Here is a 19,383-nt window from a genome sequence, read left to right as displayed (position 1 = left end):
ATATTGGAAGGGACGCAATGTTGAGGAGGGAGCAAGCTTGTTTTCTGCTGCTCCAGAGACTAGGACCCAATGGAGCAATGGATGCAAGCTGCAGGAAAAGAGATTCCAGATTAACATTAGGAAGGAACAAGCAAACAACCAAGATAATGCTGTCTATACTGCAACTGTAAATGCTAAAATGTATATCTAAATATGTATAACATGACAATGTTGTATCTACAGGGGAGAAAACCCCTGTAGATACAGTACATATGTTATCAAAGTAAGCACTTAGTTAAATATTTTAAGTTCAGAAACAGAAAAGGAGGTTAGTAATAGCAGCAACACAAACTGCAGCAAAGTCTAACTCCAGTGTTGGGATCTGGGAAGTCAAAGGAGGATGAGGAATGAATGTAAGGATGTCTGTATAAAGGGGGGGGGGATAGAATAAGACACTGTACTGTTATGTAGATAAGGCAGTTAAGGAATGTATGGAAGACAATTCTTAAAGGATTGTATGGTAGAGGTGTATATATGCATACCTATGGGTATATATGGGTGTGTGTGTGTGTGTGTATACATGTGTTTGAGGGCTAAAGGCTTATCCATCCCCTTCTGCCATGCAGGAACATATAGATCCCTAGAGTTGGAAGGGACCCCCAAAGGTCCATATTCCAGTCCAATCCCATTTGGCCAGATAAGACTACATAGAATCCTAGAACTGAAAGGGACCTAAGGGCCACCCAGCCCCCCCCCCCCCCCCTTCTGCCAGGCAGGAATGCATAGAGTCTTAAGAGAGGGAAGCAGCCTGGAAAAGGGACCCAAGAGCAGGAGGGAGGCTGCCAGCCAAGCATCTCCTGCAGATGCAGCAGGGAGGAGGGGGCTTCGGGGGCTCCAAGGCCGGGCAGAGGGGCTGGCAAGAGGGCTCCCTCCTCCCTCCCTCCCTCCCTCCCTCCTTCCTCCTCCTCCTCCTCCTGGTGCTGCGCTCCTCCCAGCCGAGGCTCTGGGCTTCTGGAGCCGGCCGAGAGGGCAGCATCCGGGGCTGCCGAGGGAGCCGGAGGGACGACGGATGGAGGAGGCTCCGCCGACGGCAGGGGAGCAGCAGCAGCAGCAGCAGCAGCAGCAGCCCCCGGGTAAGCAGCCAGGGCAGCAGCCCCAGAGGCCCCCTTCCAGGCCCCAGGCAAGACCCCTGGCAGGCAGAGAGCCCCCCTTGCTCACCCCCTTTGGACTGAAGCCCCCTTGGCAGACCCTGAGAGACCCTGACCCCAAGGGACCCCAGGGCTTGCCCCCTTCCAGATCCTGGCTTATTCCTGGGGGGGGGGGGGGGGGGGGGGGAGATGGGGGGGGTGGGGGGGTGTGTGTGTGTGTGTGTGACCTGCATGCTGCACCTGTGAATGGGGCTCTGGGGCCACTTTGCCCTTGTTTGGAAAGGTCTGGGTGAGTGGCCAAGGGGTGTCAGGGCCAAGGGAGGCCTGTCGTGGGGTCCCCCATGGATGGGCACCCTGAGCCAGCTGCAAGGTCCTATTTCCAGTGCCATGGGTGCTTGGGGGGGGCAGTTTGTCTGCCATGGAAGGGCTGGGTGCCATGCAGGGGGCATCTCCATGCCAAGCCCCCAAACTGAGGAAGGGCTGGGGGACCCCATCTGGAACCAGGGCTGTGGCTTCCTTGCCAAAAGCAGAGAGAGGTGGGGGAAGGGGCACATTGGGGCAACATCACCCCATCCTTTGACCTCCTCCATTTCATACAAGGCTGGGCAACTGTGACCCTTCAACTCTTGCTGGCCTGCATCTCCACACAAAGGTTGCCAGTATTGCCTGTCTGCAGCTCCCATCATCCCCAGACAGCACTGTCCAGGAATGGTGGGAGTTGCAATTCCTGGGACTCAGTCATGATAGACTGCGAAATGAGGGTGAGGCATGAGGATCATACAGAGCAATGGAAAAAGGAGGAGCCCACAACAGCTGAGCTATCTGTCTCCAGGGGAAGGTGGCATGGAAAAGCCCTTGGCAATGAAGAAATGCAAGGAACCAGGCAAAGGAGCTGGCATGGACTACTTTTGCACCTCAAACCATGCCAGGCTTTTTGGGAGCAACAATAAGAGCAACCCTAACCTCTGCCCTGGGCATAATGGGAAGTGTGGGTTCTCATCACCAGAGTGCCTCTGGGCATGTGCAGAGTGGCTTCCCTTCCTCATACCTCTGGATGAGCAGAAGCCAACACTTCCAAAAGCTTGAATTACAAGGGTGGGCATAGCAGGAGTAGCTGTGTTGGCCATTTAACAAATGCAAGCAAAAATCCACCAGTGAGACCTTTATTGGCCAACCGAAATGCACAATCTACTTAAGGGTAGCATATGCCCACTGCCAACCTTTGCTTTTGAAAGTGTGCAGCGAGGCAGAAGCGGGTTCCCTCTTCCCAGTTCCTTATTTGTGTGACTTTTCAAAATTTGTCTACCTAAATGGGTATTGTTGACTTAGTTGGCATACTTGGCAGTGCCCCTTATGCACACAGAGCTCTGGGCCATGTGTGTGCTTGTGTCAATGCCATCACACTGAGAAGGGCTCCTGATTGTAAGGATGCATGATCCGTCGAGGTCCGAAAAACAGGATTTGCAATTTAAGTGCCTGTTTCAAGGCAGCCGAGTGTCAGCTGTATTCTGAAAATTCACATAAATAAGGAACTGGGAAGGAAGAACCAAGTGGCCCTTGTGTGGCATCCTCAAAGTCCAGTCCTGGGGGGCATAGAGGTGTTTGCGGCCCTCACATCCCCAAAATGTCTTTTTCTGGCTTTAAAGAAAGGCTGGGTTGCCTTTTCTAGAAGCCTCCAAGGTGTTCTTTTGCCTTTGAATGGGTTGCAGCTGACCCACTCTGCTGCACTGGTTGACATAGCTTAAAAATACCTATTTTTCAAAACTAGAAGTAGACTTTTGGCCACCTGGGTGGTTGTCGTTGTGTTATTCTGGGGAAGGGACAGTTTTAGCCATTCATGCAGTCCTTGGCAACTGCTGGGGCCTTAAAAGTGTCCTCCAAACTGCCTCAGTTGCCCACTTCTGGTTTAGGAATCAATGTCCCTTGCCTTCTCTCTCCTTTCTCTCTTTGCTGTATTAAACTTGCAGCTTCCACCATTGTGGCACCTGGTACAGTGGTGACCCATGGCTTGTGCATGCTTTGTGTGAGTCAGCAATTGTGCAAGCAGCACACACAGACCCACAGGCACACACTTCTCCCAAGCGCCTTCCTTTTGCTGGTGCAAAAGGAGGCAGGCAACAAGGGAAGGGATGCTGAAGGCCAGCCATGGGAGCAGAGAGACAATTCAAAATGAATCCTCAAAGCAAGAAGTCACAGTGTCTAGAAAATTCTCTGAACTTGATTCCTACACACACACACACACACACACACACACACACACACACACCGGCCCCCTTACTTTTGCATTTCCAATTATGGATGCTGTCAGGTGTTGCAGCTTTGCAACAGAGACGGAGGGTCTGAAACTGCAATGCTGTGGAATTCTGGGAACTGTAGTCTGTTGTGGTTTCAGAGCTCTCAGACGGAGAAGGCTCAGTGTCTCACAAAACTACAATACCCAGAATTCCATAGCAGTGAGCCATGGCAGTTAAATCCGTGTCAAACTGGATTATTTCTGCAGTGTGGACACAGACCATTTCTACATGTCCTCATTGCCCTACAAGCAACTTAAACCCAGTCCTATGTGGCATAATAGTGTTTCTACAGCATGCAATGCCATCAGCCACATGCTGCAAAACCTAAGAAGACTTAAGAAGAGGTTCCAGTCCAAACTTCAGCACAAGAGAAAGGAGACGAAGAGCTGTAGAAATAATACAAATAGTCTGTTTTAATATCACTGATGGATTTTTGTTTGGATCTGTTTCAGTGTGTCCCTTAAGTACGTTTTTAATGGCACTGCATTTTTAGACCGTAAGCCCTTTGGGGTCCCACTTTAAAGAGAAAAGCTGGATGATGATGATGATGATGATGATGATGATGATTGCAGGGAAATGCAAGAGAATGGGGAAAATGCAGGCCTGTTAACCAAAAATAGCTCCAAACACTTTGCTCGAGGAATAAGAAAGTAAGTCTGCATCTCAAGTTGGTGCTATATTGGGATGCAAGCCCCAATTGCAAGCAAAAATAAGCCCCCAGCGCCATTTCTCCATCACCGCCTCCACACTTTTGATCTGGAATCGCCCACGCTGCTGCTGTTGCTGCTGTTGCTGCTGTTGCTGCCTTGAATAAGGAGAGATCCCCCTCCTCCCTTCTTTCCTAGGAGAAAACCCCTGAATTAAGAGGCATCTCCTGGGTTTTATTCAGAGCCAATCCAAAGCATTTCCTTTCCATTTCGAAGTGGGACCAAGGCTTAAGGAGGAATCATTGCCAAGAAGAAGAAGAAGAAGAAGAAGAGAAAGCAGGATAAGGACCCTTTCCTGGGAGAGTTGGAGGAAAAAGAAAGGATCCTTCACGCTCAGCCTGGAATAAAGGAAAGATCGATGCAGCGTGTAAATAAAGAGCCAGGCATGGCTGAATAATAGCCAATAGCAAATCATTAATGATATGCGCTTCTAGCCTGCCTCTTTCTTCCCCAGCATTGGGACTTGAAGGATCTTACCGAATGTTAACACCAAAACAGATTAAAAGGGTGTCTCCACAAATGGCTGTTGAAATCTAAAAAAAGACTTTACCTGGAAGGAAAACAGAGAAATGCCCAGCCCTAGTTTCCCATAGGAGCCAGTTCCACAAGCTGGGAGCATCCACCAAGAAGGTCCTTATCCAAAGGGCCTGGGAGGATGGCGAAAAAGCCCTCCCCACGAAGACCTGGACCTAAACCTCCTAGAGCAAAGCATGGTGCATTTGGGGTTGAGTGGATGCCACAGAAAGCATGGCCAAGCCCTGGCCCCCTTTGAGGATGGTCCCAGATGCAGAGACCCTTTGGAAAGACAGTGTGGCTGCAAAGAGCATTGACCATGATCCAGGACCTTAGGCCCCCAAAGCTCCAGGAGAAATGCTGCTACAGATCCACAAAAGCAGTTCCTGCCTTCTGCCTTGCAGCCTTTATTTGGGGGTTTACTATTTCTTGGTAGGGAGATGTAGTTTTTAAAATCAGGGTGTTGTTAGAAAAGGTCAAAGACTGGCTTGTTTGATGCGGAGGATTTGATACCGGCAGGGCTTAGGAGTCAGCCTGCAAAGGGCCTTTCCCTCAGGTCAGCCCTCCAGATCCACAGATTCTTTATCCATGGATTCAAGCATCCATGGCTTGAAAGTGTTGAATATATATATATATATATATATATATATATTCCAAAGAGCATACCTTGATTTTGCCATTTGATATAAGGGACCCTTTATGCCATTGTATTTAATGGGACTTGAGCATCCCTGGGTTTTAGTATCCATAGGAGGTCCTGGAACCAAACCCCAGCAGATACCAAGGGACCACTGTAGTAGTAGTAGTAGTAGTAGTAGTAATAATATAATGGGACTTGAGCATCCATGGATTTTGGTATTCATGGGGGCGGGGGGATCCTACCTATCCATCTGTATGATGAAGAATTACAAAGAGGATGAGGGTTTCCATATCTGCAAAGCAGGGAATCTTTTCCAGGTCTCATTCTCAATTTTTGAATCTGTCTTGCATTCCTTTCATTCCTGGAGCATTTGTTCCAATGGCTGGATGTGTCTAGAATTGGAGTTCAGTCTGCTAGAAGCCCCTTCAATTCCTGCTTGGAGCATTTGAACCAATGGCTGAATCACAAGTGGGACTGAGTGCAACCCAACAAAGATTTAGGGAAGGAGTCTACAGCAAACTCCCAAAGGAGGCATTGATCATCCCAGGCAATGATAGAGTTGTAGCGGGTCACGGGTGGCGGGCATTGGGCCCGAGATTATGCCCACTTTCTTCCCTGGCAGGGCACTGTCGGCAGTGATGCTCCTGATCATATTTTGAGAGAGACGCCTGGTGGACTTCCAAATCTGCTTAAAGATTTTGCTGCACTGAGGTTATTGCTGCAGCTGCAGCCAAGAAGGATGAGTAAGTGTCTGGGAGATCCAGGGCCAAGGGACAGAAATGGGTTTCTTTTGGGGCCAGGATCCAACCCTGGAATGGAAGGAGGAGGAGGAGGAGGAGGAGGAGGAGAAGGGGCCCTCTCTGTTTATCACCAGCTCACCTTTTCTTTGCCATGGGTGTCTTCCAGCAAATGCCTTCATACTATTGTAGGGTTAAGGGAGGAACTGGTTTTGTTGGTTATCACTTATTGGTTGTTAATCTGATACTATTATTTGTTAGTGTTGGTAATTTGGTGTTACTCTGTTCCTTGGGGGGACTTTGTAGGATCTCAGGAGGCTGCATATCATTCATGTGTGTGTGTGTGTGTGTGTGTGTGTGTGTATATATATATATATATATATGAGATAAGGTTCAATGGAAATAGAAGTAACAAGTGAAATATTCTGACATGTGCCATTACAGAAGTGCAATGAACTATTGGTTCAGTTCAGGGGTGGGATGAGTTGTTGTTGTTGTTGCTGTTTGTCTCCGTTTCTGATTTATGGTGACCCTGACAGGGAACTTATCACAGGGTTTTCTCAGCAAGCTTCTTCAGAGAGGGTTTGCCATTGCCTTCCTCTGAGTATGTGCCTCACCCACTTTAGAGTTTGGAGGCCACATGCCATATATGTGTTGTTGCTATGTGCCTTCAAGTCATTTCCAACGTATGGCGATGTCAAGGTGACCCTCTCATGGGGTTTTCTTGGCACGTTTCTTCTTTCAGAGGGGGTTTGCCATTGCCTTCCTCTGAGGGTGACAGAATATGACTTGTTTGGGTTTACATGGCCAAGTTGGGATTTGAACTCTGGGCTCCAGAGTTGTAGTCCAATGCTCAGGCCACTGTGCCACGCTGGCCCCAACCATATATATTTAGAAGTGGTTTATTTTTGTATAAACAAGACAGTGGAAACAGAAATAATAAGTAAAGTCTTTTGAGAGGTGCCATTACAGAAGTGAGGCTGTGCCTTAGACCTATCAGTTCAGTTCAAGGCTGGGAATGAGTAGCTCCAAGCTGAAACCTGGCATGGATTCACCATCCCACTGACCTGGAGAGAACCGGCTTGAGGGGCTTCTCTGAGCCACGATGGCTCAGTCAGGACAAATAGAGGCTGCCTGTGCCAAAAATGCCTCCTCCACCAGCATTGCCTCCTCTTTTCTGAGCTGGCTAAATGGCAGTCCTCTTTGCCCAGGGCTGCAAATGGGCAGATGACTCTCAACTGGCCCTGAAGCAAAGTGCTGGTGCCACCCCTTTCCCCTCCGCCCTGTTTCCCTGAGGATGATGGGGAACATTTTGCTGCTGTTAGTACTTATCTATTGGAAATCAATGGCACACGCTTCCCGCTTCGCCTCCTCCTCCTCCTTTCCCCGGCGACAGCACATGGCCCCACATGCGCTGGAGCAGAGAAGGAGAGGCATGGGAATTAGAGAGCTGTCTCTGGCCTTCCTGGGTGGTCTGGGGAATGCAGCACATTTCTCAACACAGCTTGGGAAAGAATGGCCTTTCTGGACTACAAGATGGCTGGGGGTTTGGAGAGTTGCAACCTAAAAAGCAACGTCCTTCAAGGTCCAATTTTATATGCCCAAAAAGCACGCTTGAATTTACAGTTCCAAGCTCAAGATTTCAACGCTAATTTTTCCAAGCTCCAATTTTCAATGCAAGTGAGCAGTGTTTCTCCAAGAGCAGGTTTTCAATTCCAGACTCAGGATTTCCAGGCTCAAGATTTTCAATTCCAAACTCAAAATTTCCAAGCTCAGATCTTCAGTTCCAGACTCAGCATTTCCAAAAATGAGATTTTCAATCCCAAACTCAGGATTTCCAAATGCAGATTTTGAATTTCCAATTTTGGATTTCCAAACTCAGATTTTAAATTCGAAACTTAGATTCCCTCTTACTCCTACCTACTAATCTCATAGACATTAAACTTGCATTAAGTCAGACATGAATGCATTTTCTATAGAAGAGATCAGGTGTGTTCTGTATGGGTTCCGAAGTGACCCAAAGGATGGGGAAAGGGAACAAAAAGCGAAGCAAAGACAACCAGTGGGGTCTGCTAAGCAGATCCTCTATCTTCTGCTGGGGAGCAAAGGATGTGTGTGGGTTGAGCCATTGAAAAAGAATCGCTGCAAAGGTGCCCCCTTATTTTTTGGGTCTGAGGGGTCCTGGGGAAATGGCATCATGGAGGAGGGTCCTGTTTGCCAGGAGAAGCTCTTGCCAATTCGTTTCAGCATCCATTGGGCTTGGATTTCCTTGTGGAGTGCCCTCGCCTGAGAGTTGGCACCGGGCACCATGCCTGTGTGTGGCCTTGGCACAAAAGATGAGCGAGAACTGATGATTTCCCAAGGTTTTGCGTCTGGGCATCTCTTCGACTGGGCACAGAATCGCCAGTCCGAGTGGCCGCAGTGCCATGAAGAGGGACTTCAGGGGCAAGAATGTGGGATATGCAAGATTAGCATGAGGGTGGCTAGGAAAATTCCTTTTCCTAAAGTGATTAATCTCCTGGACTCTTGGGAGTGCTTAAGAATAAGAAGTGCTTAAGAACAGCAGCTGGCATTCGAGATCAAAGCTTGGCGTGTGGCATTATAAGTGCTGGGGATTCATGTTTACAGTTGTGGATGACCAAATGTGACCCCCCCCTCTCCAAAAAAAAAAAAAATAAGCCTACCTTTGGAAAGTGGCAGCACCCAAAAGAAGATTGTCTTAAGGCACTGCGGATCACTGTGCTAGGAAATGGTATATGAAGCATGCATCTGGTGGTGGAGCGCATTGAGACAAGCAGCTGTGGCAGGACTATGAGGGGCCTCTTCACAATGCAACCCGAGAGCTTTGCAATCTCATCATTTCCCAGCATTGCAATCTGCAACACATCAAGCACCCTTCATTTGGGGGGCTGCCAGGCTGAAAAAGTCGGGGTGCTTTTGGGGAGGGTGGCATCATCAGACATAAATACAAGAGCGGCGCGCAGTTGTTGTTGTTGTTGTTGTTGTTATTATTCTTTATTTATATAGCGCTGCAGATTTACACAGCGCTGTACATACAAATTAACAGTGCAGGAAGGCAATGATAAACCTCCTCTGGCTAAATCTTGCCAAGAGAACACCATGATGCATTCGCCTTAGGGTTGTCATAGCTCAGAAACAACTTGAAGGCACACAACACACACATGCAAAGCTGTTTGCAGGGCCCACAGTTCAATTTGTACCACAGATCTCCACACATCCACATTGCCAGATACACAGATGTGTCCGTCTGGCAAACAGAAACCCTGGAGCCGTTGGGAAGTTGGAAGAATTTAGGTTACAGCGCTCCCGCTTTGCTGGTTTCCCACACTGGGGCTTGTTAAGATTTTAGCCGTGATTAATTCAGGGCTTTTTTGAGTGCCTTCCTCGCCTCTGTCTCCCAGCCGCCTCCGCATTTAGAGAGCTGGGAAGTGGGCTGGAAGTGTAGAGAGTGTGATGTTGGAGGGAGTGTGTCTGCAATGGGGGGGAAAGAGCAACAATTGTAGTTGTGGAAGCATTCAGTGAGATTGAGCTTCGAATCCTGTGGGTGTCTCACGCATACGTCAGTTCCCCTTTGGAAACAGCTGGATATTCAAGTCCCATGCAAAAGGGTGGCATTCCAGGTTGCAGAAGCTGAGGTGCGCATGGGCATGCATTCCACAGGGATGCACATCGTGCATGTGTTTGTGCATTCATTTGCACATCTAGTGTGTTCATTCATGTTGTGCAATTGTGCAATCAATTTTCACTACTGCCGCTCCATGCTTTGGTTCCAGGTGCCTTCTATGCCATCCCAGACAACCTTTGGGTTTAGTGATTTATTTGATTCTGGAAGAGGAGGATGAGAATCACTGTGGCATAGTGGTTTGGGTATTGGATGATGACTTTGGAGACCAGAGTTCAAATCTCTGCTTGGCCAGGGAAACTCACTGGGTGACACATGCTCTCAGCATCAAGGGAAGGCAATGGCAATGACAACCTCCTCTGAACAAATCTTGCCAAGAAAACCACACAATAGATTTACCTTAGAGTCACCATAAATCAGAAAGGACTTAGCAGCCATCAGGCTTGCATGGTGCCAATGCCAGTCTGGTACCTGGAGTGTGTGCCATCCAGTGGGTACCAGACTGCTGGCCATTAGGAGCAGGGGGATATCAGGGCCACTTATGGCCATCAACCAGAGCTATAGGCCAGGCTTCATCTTCCTTCCTCCAGACAAACAGGCCTTTGTTATTGGCTCTGGCTGCTTCTTGCAAGGCCTTTTGTTTGCAGATACACAAAAGGGCTTTTTTTCTGATGCTGAAAATCTCAGGTTCTTGGTACCCATCCTTAGATGCCCAGGAAAAGAAGGAAGACCTGTTCCTTAAAAGACTCCTTTCTCCTGTTCTTTAAAAGACCCTCTCCTATCCAAGCTTCCATATCAGGAATGTTGCAGATTGTGAGCATTCCTTGGTTCATGCATTGTTTTGCAAACACAAGAGTTGTGTAGCATGATTAATTTGGCACAATGAATTTTTTGCCAGTGTGGTATAGTGGTCTGAGCTTTGGACTATGACTTTTAAGAGTTTGAATCCCTGTTCAGCCATGAAACCTATTGAGTGATCCTGGGCAAGTCACACTCTCTCAGCCTCAGAGGATAGGCATGGCAAACCCCCTCTGAAGAAACTTGCCAAGAAAAACCAGTGATAAGTTGGAATTGACTTGAAAGCATAGAACAACAAAACCCAATGGAGATCTTGTCCCTCCTTCCAAACACAACCTCTGGCCTCGCTCCATCATCCCTGCAAACTCCTCCTTCTGTTTTAACCCTATAAGGCTGGGAAGCCTTCAGAGCTGCAAATCCCAGATGCCCCAGCTGGCAGGTCCAATGGTCAAAGACTCTGGAAACTGTCATCCAAAGGATCATGCAGCTCTCAAGTTTCCCCAGCCCCGAAAAATATAAGCTGGACTGTGGGGATTGCTTTCATGCTGCAGAACGAATCCGGCCTCGTGGGAATTTTGCGCCGGTCACTCAGCAGAATTTGAAAAGATGAGTGGGGAAGAAAGAGCACATTTCTGGACAAGGTCAGCGAGAGAGAGGATAAAACCCAAATAGAACTCTTGTCACCCCCTTCTTCTATTGCAGTGGACCTCTGCTCTTGTCATTGCATACATCGCAAGACTGGAAAGGGACCCTGATGGCCATCTAATCCAACCCTCTGCCAGGGCAGGAACAGGGTTTAAATAACACATTTTTATTTTTTTAGTTTATTGCTGAAGCACCCTGAGCATCTAATTTCTGTGTACAAAACTCCAAAGACTGCATCGACACTGTAGATATAATGCAGTTCGACACCACGTTAACTGCCACGACTCCATCCTAGTTTTGTGAAGCACCAGAACTCTTTGGCAGAGAAGGCTCAAGACCTTGTAAAAACAACAAATCCCAGGATGCCACAGGATGGAGCGACAGCAGTTAAAGTGGTGTCAAGATGCATTATTTTTACAGTGTAGATGCACCCAAGCAAAGGAGCGTCCACCACTTTCTAAGGCAGTCTGTTCCAACCTCCACATCAAACTGCTTTTATCATCAGGAAGTTCTTACTGTCTCATCTGTTTTGTCTCTGACCTTTTCCACCGGATCTGGATGTCCCTCTGCTGCCTCCCACTCCTGTACCATCGTCATCCCACCGCATCCTGGGGCTGCAAAGGCAGAACGGAGAATGAGGCAGGGAGCAGAAGGAATATATATATATATATATATATATATATATATAAAATGGAAGATGAGAGGAAGGCTCTAGAAATGGCTGCAAAGATAGCTGCGCAAGGAGGGAAGCCAAAGAGTTGGAACCAAGGTGCAAACTGAACATGGGTGGTCCGGTGGTCCGGGAGTCTGTGACGGAAGTGAGCATTTTCCTGGTTTCTTATCTAAGACACAAGCAAAACCACCTTGAACATCCCATTTCTCCCAGAATTTGGTGCAGCAATAAAAACACAGCTTCTTCACCCCATTACTTTCAAGGGAGACCCAGGCCCATCGTGGTTTTAATATATATATTTAAAATCAATGCTGTTTTAATAAGGTTGCTTAGTTGTGGTTTAACGTCCTGATCATCGGGGTTTTGTTTTGGGTTTTGTTCTGTTTTTGCTTGATCTTGTTTTAACTGTGTTGCAAACCACCTAGGGCTCCATGTCAGGAGAAAAGTGGGATAGAATATCTATATCTAGATAGATAGATAGATAGATAGATAGATAGATAGATAGATAGATAGACAGACAGCATGGTATAGTGGTTTGAGCATTGGACTAGGACTTTGGAGACCAGGGTTTGAATCTCAACCTGGCCATGTAAACCCATTGGGTGATCTTGGGCAAGTCACATACTCTCAACCCCAAAGGATGACAATGGCAAACCCCCTTTGAAGAAACTTGCCAATATAACCCCATAATAGGTTTGCCTTGGGGTCGCTGTAAGTTGGAAAGCACTCGAAAACATACAACTCTCTCAATAGCAATAGCATTTACATTTCTATATTGCTTATCAGTGAACTCAGCACTCTCTAAGCAGTTTATTATCTGTAAGCCAATTTCCCCCAACAAACTGGGTATTCATTTTACTGACCTGTAAAAGGATGGAAGGCTAAGTCAACCTTGGAGCCCTGCAAGGACTGAACTCACAACCTTGTGGCTGCAGGACTGGCATCTAACTACTGTGCCACCAGGGCTCCTTCATTCAACTATATCTATATGAAATATATTCCGATTTATATTCACATTCATATTATATATTTATATCCATACAAAATAGATTCATATACAGTGGGCCCTTGGTATCAGTTGGAGTTTGGTTCCAGGGCCCCCCGTGGATACCAAAACCCATGGATGCTCAAGTCCCATTAAATACAATGGATAGTAAAATGATGTCCCTTATATAAAATGGCAAAATCAAGGTTTGCTTATTGGAATTTGTATTTTCAGACCTTGGATGCTTGAATCTGTGGATAAAAAAAAATTGTGGATATGGAGGGCTCACTGTATTTATATTCGTTATATTCATATATATTCATTCTTATATGTGTGTAGGGGGGATACGTAAATCCATACCTGCTGGCTACCTGTTGGGCGTATTCTTGCATGAAGTGGCCCGTCCTTTCTGTGCCCTCCTGCCCAGGCTCACCTCAATGCATGCCAACCTCTTGTGTGTTTCCAGAGCTGGCGAAAGAGGCCCCAAAGACGGAGCGTCCAGCCCCCCGGATTGTCCCCCTCCAGGGCTTCTTGGAGGAGCCCCCCAGCCCCACGGCAGAGGAGGCCGGAGGGATCCCAATCCCCACTTCAGGGCTGCTGCAGGTTGCAGAACGCCGGCGTGAGTACAACTGGGAGGGAAGGCCGTGAGTCCTGCCATGGGATGGGATAGGCGCCCAGCCCAGCAATTGCCCCAGAGGCCAGAGTTTGGAGAGGTGTCTCCAATGTCTCCAAGGCCTGAGCTGGAGTTGCTAAGCCCCATTGAGCAGGACTGCAAAGATTTGGGAGCTCTAGTTCCACATTATGGATCACATGAGTCTGTTGGTGTCTTCCTTCCTCGGTTGGGACCCAACTGGCTTCCTTTGTCTCCTCCATCTTGTTCCCTCAGAGCCCCTGAGCAGCGTCTCCTCTCTGGAGGTCCATTTTGACCTGCTGGACCTGACTGAACTAACCGATATGTCGGACCAGGAGCTGGCCGAGGTCTTTGCGGACTCCGATGAGGAGAACGTTGCCAATGACTCCTCGGCTGGTAAGTGATATCGGGTTGCTTTTGCGTGCCTTCAAGCTATTAATGATTTTTGATCGCCCTGTCATGGGGTTTTCTTGGCCAGTCTTGCCAAAATGGGTTTGCCCTGCTTTTGCCTTCCTCTGAGGCTGAGAGTGCATGACTTGCCTAAGGTCAGCCAGTGGATTCCCATGGCCAAATAGAGATTCGAACCCTGGTCTCAAACCACTGCACCACAATGGCTCTCAAGTTACACCTTAGTGCAAATTAATTAGATCCCCCTTTACTTGCAAAGGGCTCTTGTAGCCCCTTTGAGACTGAGAGAAAGAAATTGGTAGCATTACGTTTTCATAAACTTAAATGGACTTAAATCTATTAGGATGCACCTGAGGAAGTAGATTTGAATACAGTTCTGATGTGTTGTTACTCTTGTTGTTGTCTTTGTTGTGTGACTTCAAGTTGTTTCCAACTTAGGCAACCCTGGGGTTTTCTTGGAAAGATTTGTTCAAAGGGGTTTTGCTTTTGTGAACCCAGAGAAGGCATAAAGGATCGAAACCACTTGACGAGAGATGCATCCTCTGTCCAGTGGGTTGAGAATATGAAGTGTTTCTTTAAGTTGAAATGTTAAAAAACTACACATATTGTGCCTTGCAGGACTTTGGAGCCTGTGATCTTTATCCAGGTGCCCTACATTACTTTTATTTTAGAGGAAGAGGCATGCATCTCATTCCCAGAATTAATTTCCTTCTGCAAACTCACCCTGCGTTTCACACTGAGAGAGAATCCCAAGGCAAATTGAGATCCTCGGTCCAGATTTGTTCCAGAAGAGTCTGGGAAGGAGATACAAGAGGAAAGCAAAGGCAAACCCTTATGGACAAATCTTGCCAAGAAGCCCCCCGTGATCTTTGCCTTTGGGTTGCCGTAAGTCAGAAACAACTCAAAGGCACATTGCTGAGTCCCCATATCAGGAGAAAAGCTGGATATAAATAAATACGATGAATAAATGGATGATGATGATGATGCCAAGCTCTGAGGGATGTGGGGGAAAGGGAAAGAGATTTAATTTCCCAGCTGTGTCATGACTCCCATGGAAAAAACGCAAGCGCTTTTGGCAGCTGCTTCTGAAAGGGAGACACATTGCCTTGGGGACTTTTCTGCCGGACGGTGTGAGAAACAGCACATTCTTCCTGATGCAGGCTAGCTCTGGCTCTTCTGTGCAATGATGCCCTCATTAGCTGCTTAAGAAGAGGCACAAAGCCAATGCTCCAAGGAAAGATTGTGCAGAGAGCACTGGAAGTGGGGTGAGAGGGGTGCCACTCATTCCCTGGTGAGTCTGGACCCTCCCAAAGCCCTGGCACCAGAAATATGGGTGGCAAGGAGGAGGGCGGGAAAAGAAAAAGAAGGGATGCACTCCTCCTCGGCAGTGGAGTCGGCAGCTGCATCCCAGTGACAGATGGAGTGGAAATGCAGATCAGCCTCTGCGATGAGAAAATGTGTGAGCGGAATTAATGAGGAGGAAGGAGAAAGAAGGCAGGCAAAAGGGGGAAAGAACCCCCAAAAGGAATGAAAGAGAGCCAGTGTGGCCTAGTGGTTTGAGCATCAGACTATGACTTTGGAGGCCAGGGTTCAGTTCCTGCCTCGGCCATGAAACCCACTGGTTGACCCTGGGCAAGTCACGGTCTGTGAGCCTCATGGGAAGGCAATGGCAAACCTCCTCTGAACAAATCTTGCCAAGAAAATATCCCACGATGGATTCACCGTAGGGTCAACCATACGTTGGAAACTACTTCAAGGCACACAATATCATCATAATCATCATCAACAAGGAAAGAGGGAAGGAAGGAGAGACAAAGATGAGGAGGAGAAAAAGAGGGAAGGAAGAAAAGAGAAAGAAAGGAAGACGAGCATTTGGGTAGGCAACAGGGAAGGGAGGAAGGAGAAAAGGGAGGGAAAGATAGAAGAAGGGAGGAGAAAGGAGATCTAGGGCAGGGTGTTGGCTTTACTGGTCATGGTCAGCCCCAGCAGACCCAGAAGGCAGCCCCTTCCCACCATCTTACTGGGAGACCCCCCGTCTGAGGCATCATCCAGTGTGGTCCATACCCCTTGCACCCTTCTATTGATGCCCCTGGAATGGGCAGTTGCACACAACAAAGGAACGTACAGAAAGGATCAAATCTTCTGCTGGTATGCTCTTTTTCTTTCTCTTCTCCCTAGGCCTTCACCCGCACTCGCATCCCAACCCCCGGGCGGGCTACCTGCGTTCGCCTTCCTGGACGAGGACAAAAGGAGATCAGGGCCGGGAGAAGAAGCACCTCAGCGACTCGGAGCTCCAGGGAGGCAAAGCGGATGCCTTCCTGACTCTGGGAAAGCCGGCAGAAGAATAGGGAGGACAAGAACAGGCCGGGAGCGAAACCAAGGTGCCAACGCTCACTCTTGCACTAACCCAGGCAACTGGTGACCTTAAGAGATGCCCATTCCTCTTCTGCACACCTCCGCTGCTCCTCCCACATAAGGATGTTTGCAAATCTTGCCTGTTGTGTACAGACAGCCTCATCACCATCACCACCTCCACCACATTTGTGTCCATTCCTGCATCCCTGAATTTCTGTTGCCAGTTCTGTTCTCTTGCAGATGCCAACATTTCTGGGATTGGGGGAGCTGGATGCAGTCCCATTTTGTCTTTTGGCACTTTTGAGCCCTTCTGAATGTGGTCAGCTATGGGGAACTTGAGGAAAGAGGAGCCTCCTGGGAAGAGGAGAGCTGCTTCAGCCCCAAACAATAGCGGAGAAACCTTCCTCAGCCGCGTGCCTTGAGCGATAGAGGGGCAACCCCCAGAAATCTCTCAGCCAGGCCAAGGAATCTCATCATACCAAAGGAACCAAGGGGGGGGGACAACTTAAAAGTATTGTTTCTGTGACACTTCCAGGATCCTACACCACAAAGCAGGACTCCTGCCTCCCAGGAAGACCTGCTAAGCCAAGGCAGATCCAGTCCTCATGTCTTTGAAAAGCACACTCTCTTCCCAGTGGCCTTATAACTTCCCACCTGCAGCTGTGGGGCTCTGGTCTAAGCACACACACCTCACACTGACACCATCTCATCTCACCCATCGTCCATTAGAAGTGTCCCAAGGTATTGAGGAATAAATCCCCACTCTGGGACAACGTGGCAAGCAGGGCACAATGGGCAATCACAGTGGTGGCTCACTGGCTCACAGCCGCTCGCCAAACCTGCCACTGAAGGCTGCGGAAAATGGTGACGCCAAGCCAAGTAATACATTGAGCAGCTAAGCACAACTCCAGTGCTTCCAGAAAGCTGTCCTGTGAAATGGGATGTTTGGCCTCCTTTGACCAAGCAGGGCCACTGCCCTGGGTTGTATGAAGGGGGCATCTTCCATGCTTCCAGAATAGGACTTGTACATTCCTCAGAAGCAAAACCTTGGTCTCGGAAAGGTCCTTTCTTCTGCGCTCCTCTGATATCGAGATGCTGGAAAGGTGAAAGAAGGCTAGCGAGAGTGCTGGGATCTCCCCAGCCAAAGCCCCTTCTTTTTTCCATGCTTCCCCATCCTTCAGATCTGCTGAGGAAGCCCCTTTCACGTTCATCCAAATATTGGGGGGGCTCAGCTTGCCCTGCTCCTTTCCCTTCCTCCCTCCCTTGCTTTCTTCCTTCTGCACACACATCCATTCCCTCCATGGACCACTTTCTCTTCAGCTGCGATGGAGATGATCAACATCTGAATACATTCGGGGATGGCCTCCGTCAGCCAAACGAGTCTTCCCAACAGAGCTGGTTTTCTCCCCCATTTCTTCTCAGGATGGTACAGAAACAGCCATCTTTGCCACCTCCACCTGCTGCTCTCCTCCTGCCCCATTTATTTTCCATTCCTCGCTTTGCAGCAATGCTCTACAAGTCTTATTTTGCCTTTAAAACAAAAGGATCCGGTAGCTCACTGTGGTTCTACTGAAGGAGAAAAGGAGACCCAAAGGCTGGCCACAGAGGACCATTCAGGGAAATGAGAAGCAAGGAGTGCAGCTTAGCCCTTTGACCAGTGAGCCCCACTGCCTCTACAGTCCCCACAGCCCTCTGGCTGAGAAGGAACTGCTTACTACGCAAGGCCAACACCTCCCAAACCATGGCACAGTCCAACACTTTGGGGAGGCGATTGTTTCTTCTAATAGGGAGGTTGCCCAGAAAGCTATGTATGCCCCATTCGCATCCAGGTGAGAGGTAAAAGTTGGGTGCCTTGTGCCAAACTCCCCAGAAGCTCCCTTCCTTTGCCATCTCCAACACCCAGAACTCTCCCTCTTTGGTAGCATAACGGCACTGGCATCTTTGGGTTGGGAGAAATTGTTAGGGGACAAAGAGAGGCAGATTCATCCCCTTTTCCTCTCCTCTGGAAAATGCATGCTCTTTGAAAGCTCTCCAGCACCTCCATTTTGAGGTTCCCATGATCCCTGCCAGGCCAGGAGATAATGTTCCAGCATCCACCATGGAGCACTGGTTGAAGCACTTTGTGCCGTTTGCTCAGTGTCAGAGGCTGACAGACAAGCATCTGCTGATCAGGGCACAAATCCAGCAAGCCACCAGCTGAAGTGGAAACGCTGGGCATCATGACACCCAGATGACACCCGAGCCACCCACGGAGGGGGCTGGGGGCAAACAACAGCTGCTTCCCAAATTAATCCTTCTTGCTTTCACAGCCAGAAATTCAGCTGTTTCCAGGGATGTGTCAAGTGCCACATCCTTCCAGTTTAGTTCTTCACTACCCAAGGTGTCGAAGCCCCCAACCTGCATCCTGAATCCCTGTGGGCCATCCAAGCTGGCTCTAAGAGGGACGAGGAACCATTAATCTAACCTGCCATGGCCACCATGGGCTCCTCCTCCTCATTCCTCCATTACATTCAATGTACTCCTGACTATTTATCCAGAGATTTTGGGGGCTTTTTGCTAATGCACAATGAGAAGGGAAACAACAAAGGCGTGAATCACAGAAACTGTGTTGCTACCTCCTTGGAATAATCTGTCATCTTCTGGGCAGAGTGAACAAACTCACTGTAATGAAGCCCTGGGAAAACAGAACCTGTGCAACCTCTTGGCTGGAAGGGTCCCATTCTGGCTCAGGAGATGGAGTAGGCCTAGTTTCATAAGGGATGGGGTGCAATCGACAGTGTGGGGGCTGTCACCACTGACTGTGGTTCAGCACATGGCCCTCTTGTTCCTGGGGTTGGGTTGTTGTTTTTATTCTTGGGCACGCCAGTCCATCTGGATTGGCACAATGGGCAGAACCCACTTGCCCTTCTTGCCTTGCAGATCTGGGCCTGATCTAGACTGTGCCAATGTTGCTCTGAATCAAACAGTAGCATTCCCCAGGTGGTCTTGGCAGCATTGTGTGTGTGTTTGTGTCTGTGTGCGCGCATGCGTGCTTGTGTGGAGGCTTTGCTGTCAAACCCATGCCTGGACTCACACACGTTGGCCTCTACATCTGTGGAGGAACAAACCTGGACAGGGAGAACAGAGCCCTGAGAGAACAGAGTCTCTTGAACCATTAAAACAAGACAACCATTGCTTTGGGGCTTTGTTCTTGTGAAACAACAGACAAAGAAACAAACACTGGCAGG

General features: G+C 48.6%; 1 protein-coding gene across 2 annotated transcripts; it reads left to right on the top strand.

The window, feature by feature from the left end:
* The first annotated feature begins 5,758 nt into the window (after positions 1 to 5,758).
* Positions 5,759 to 19,287, top strand: DBNDD1 (dysbindin domain containing 1). Of its 2 annotated transcripts, XM_042480816.1 has the most exons (4): positions 5,759 to 6,024; positions 13,229 to 13,381; positions 13,649 to 13,789; positions 15,980 to 19,287. In XM_042480816.1, the coding sequence occupies exons 1-4, from the start codon at positions 6,021 to 6,023 to the stop codon at positions 16,147 to 16,149; spliced, it is 468 nt and encodes a 155-aa protein (XP_042336750.1). In that variant the 5' UTR covers positions 5,759 to 6,020; the 3' UTR covers positions 16,150 to 19,287. The 2 variants fall into 2 exon arrangements, with proteins under 2 accessions (XP_042336750.1, XP_042336749.1); XM_042480815.1 differs by lacking the exon at positions 5,759 to 6,024 and having other exon boundaries at positions 13,045 to 13,381.
* Positions 19,288 to 19,383: the final 96 nt, after the last annotated feature.

The sequence above is a fragment of the Sceloporus undulatus genome, chromosome 8 (genome assembly GCF_019175285.1).
Source record: "Sceloporus undulatus isolate JIND9_A2432 ecotype Alabama chromosome 8, SceUnd_v1.1, whole genome shotgun sequence".
NCBI lineage: Eukaryota > Metazoa > Chordata > Lepidosauria > Squamata > Phrynosomatidae > Sceloporus > Sceloporus undulatus.
The sequence above is the reverse complement of the archived record's forward strand: the minus strand, read 5'-3'. Positions and strand labels throughout refer to the sequence as shown.

Coding starts and splice junctions, on each gene's coding strand:
- DBNDD1 (XM_042480815.1), top strand. CDS start 13,153: ATGAAGTGGCCCGTCCTTTCTGTGCCCTCCTGCCCAGGCTCACCTCAA. Junction 13,382..13,648: donor GCAGGTTGCAGAACGCCGGC/GTGAGTACAACT, acceptor TTGTTCCCTCAG/AGCCCCTGAGCAGCGTCTCC. Junction 13,790..15,979: donor TGCCAATGACTCCTCGGCTG/GTAAGTGATATC, acceptor TCTTCTCCCTAG/GCCTTCACCCGCACTCGCAT.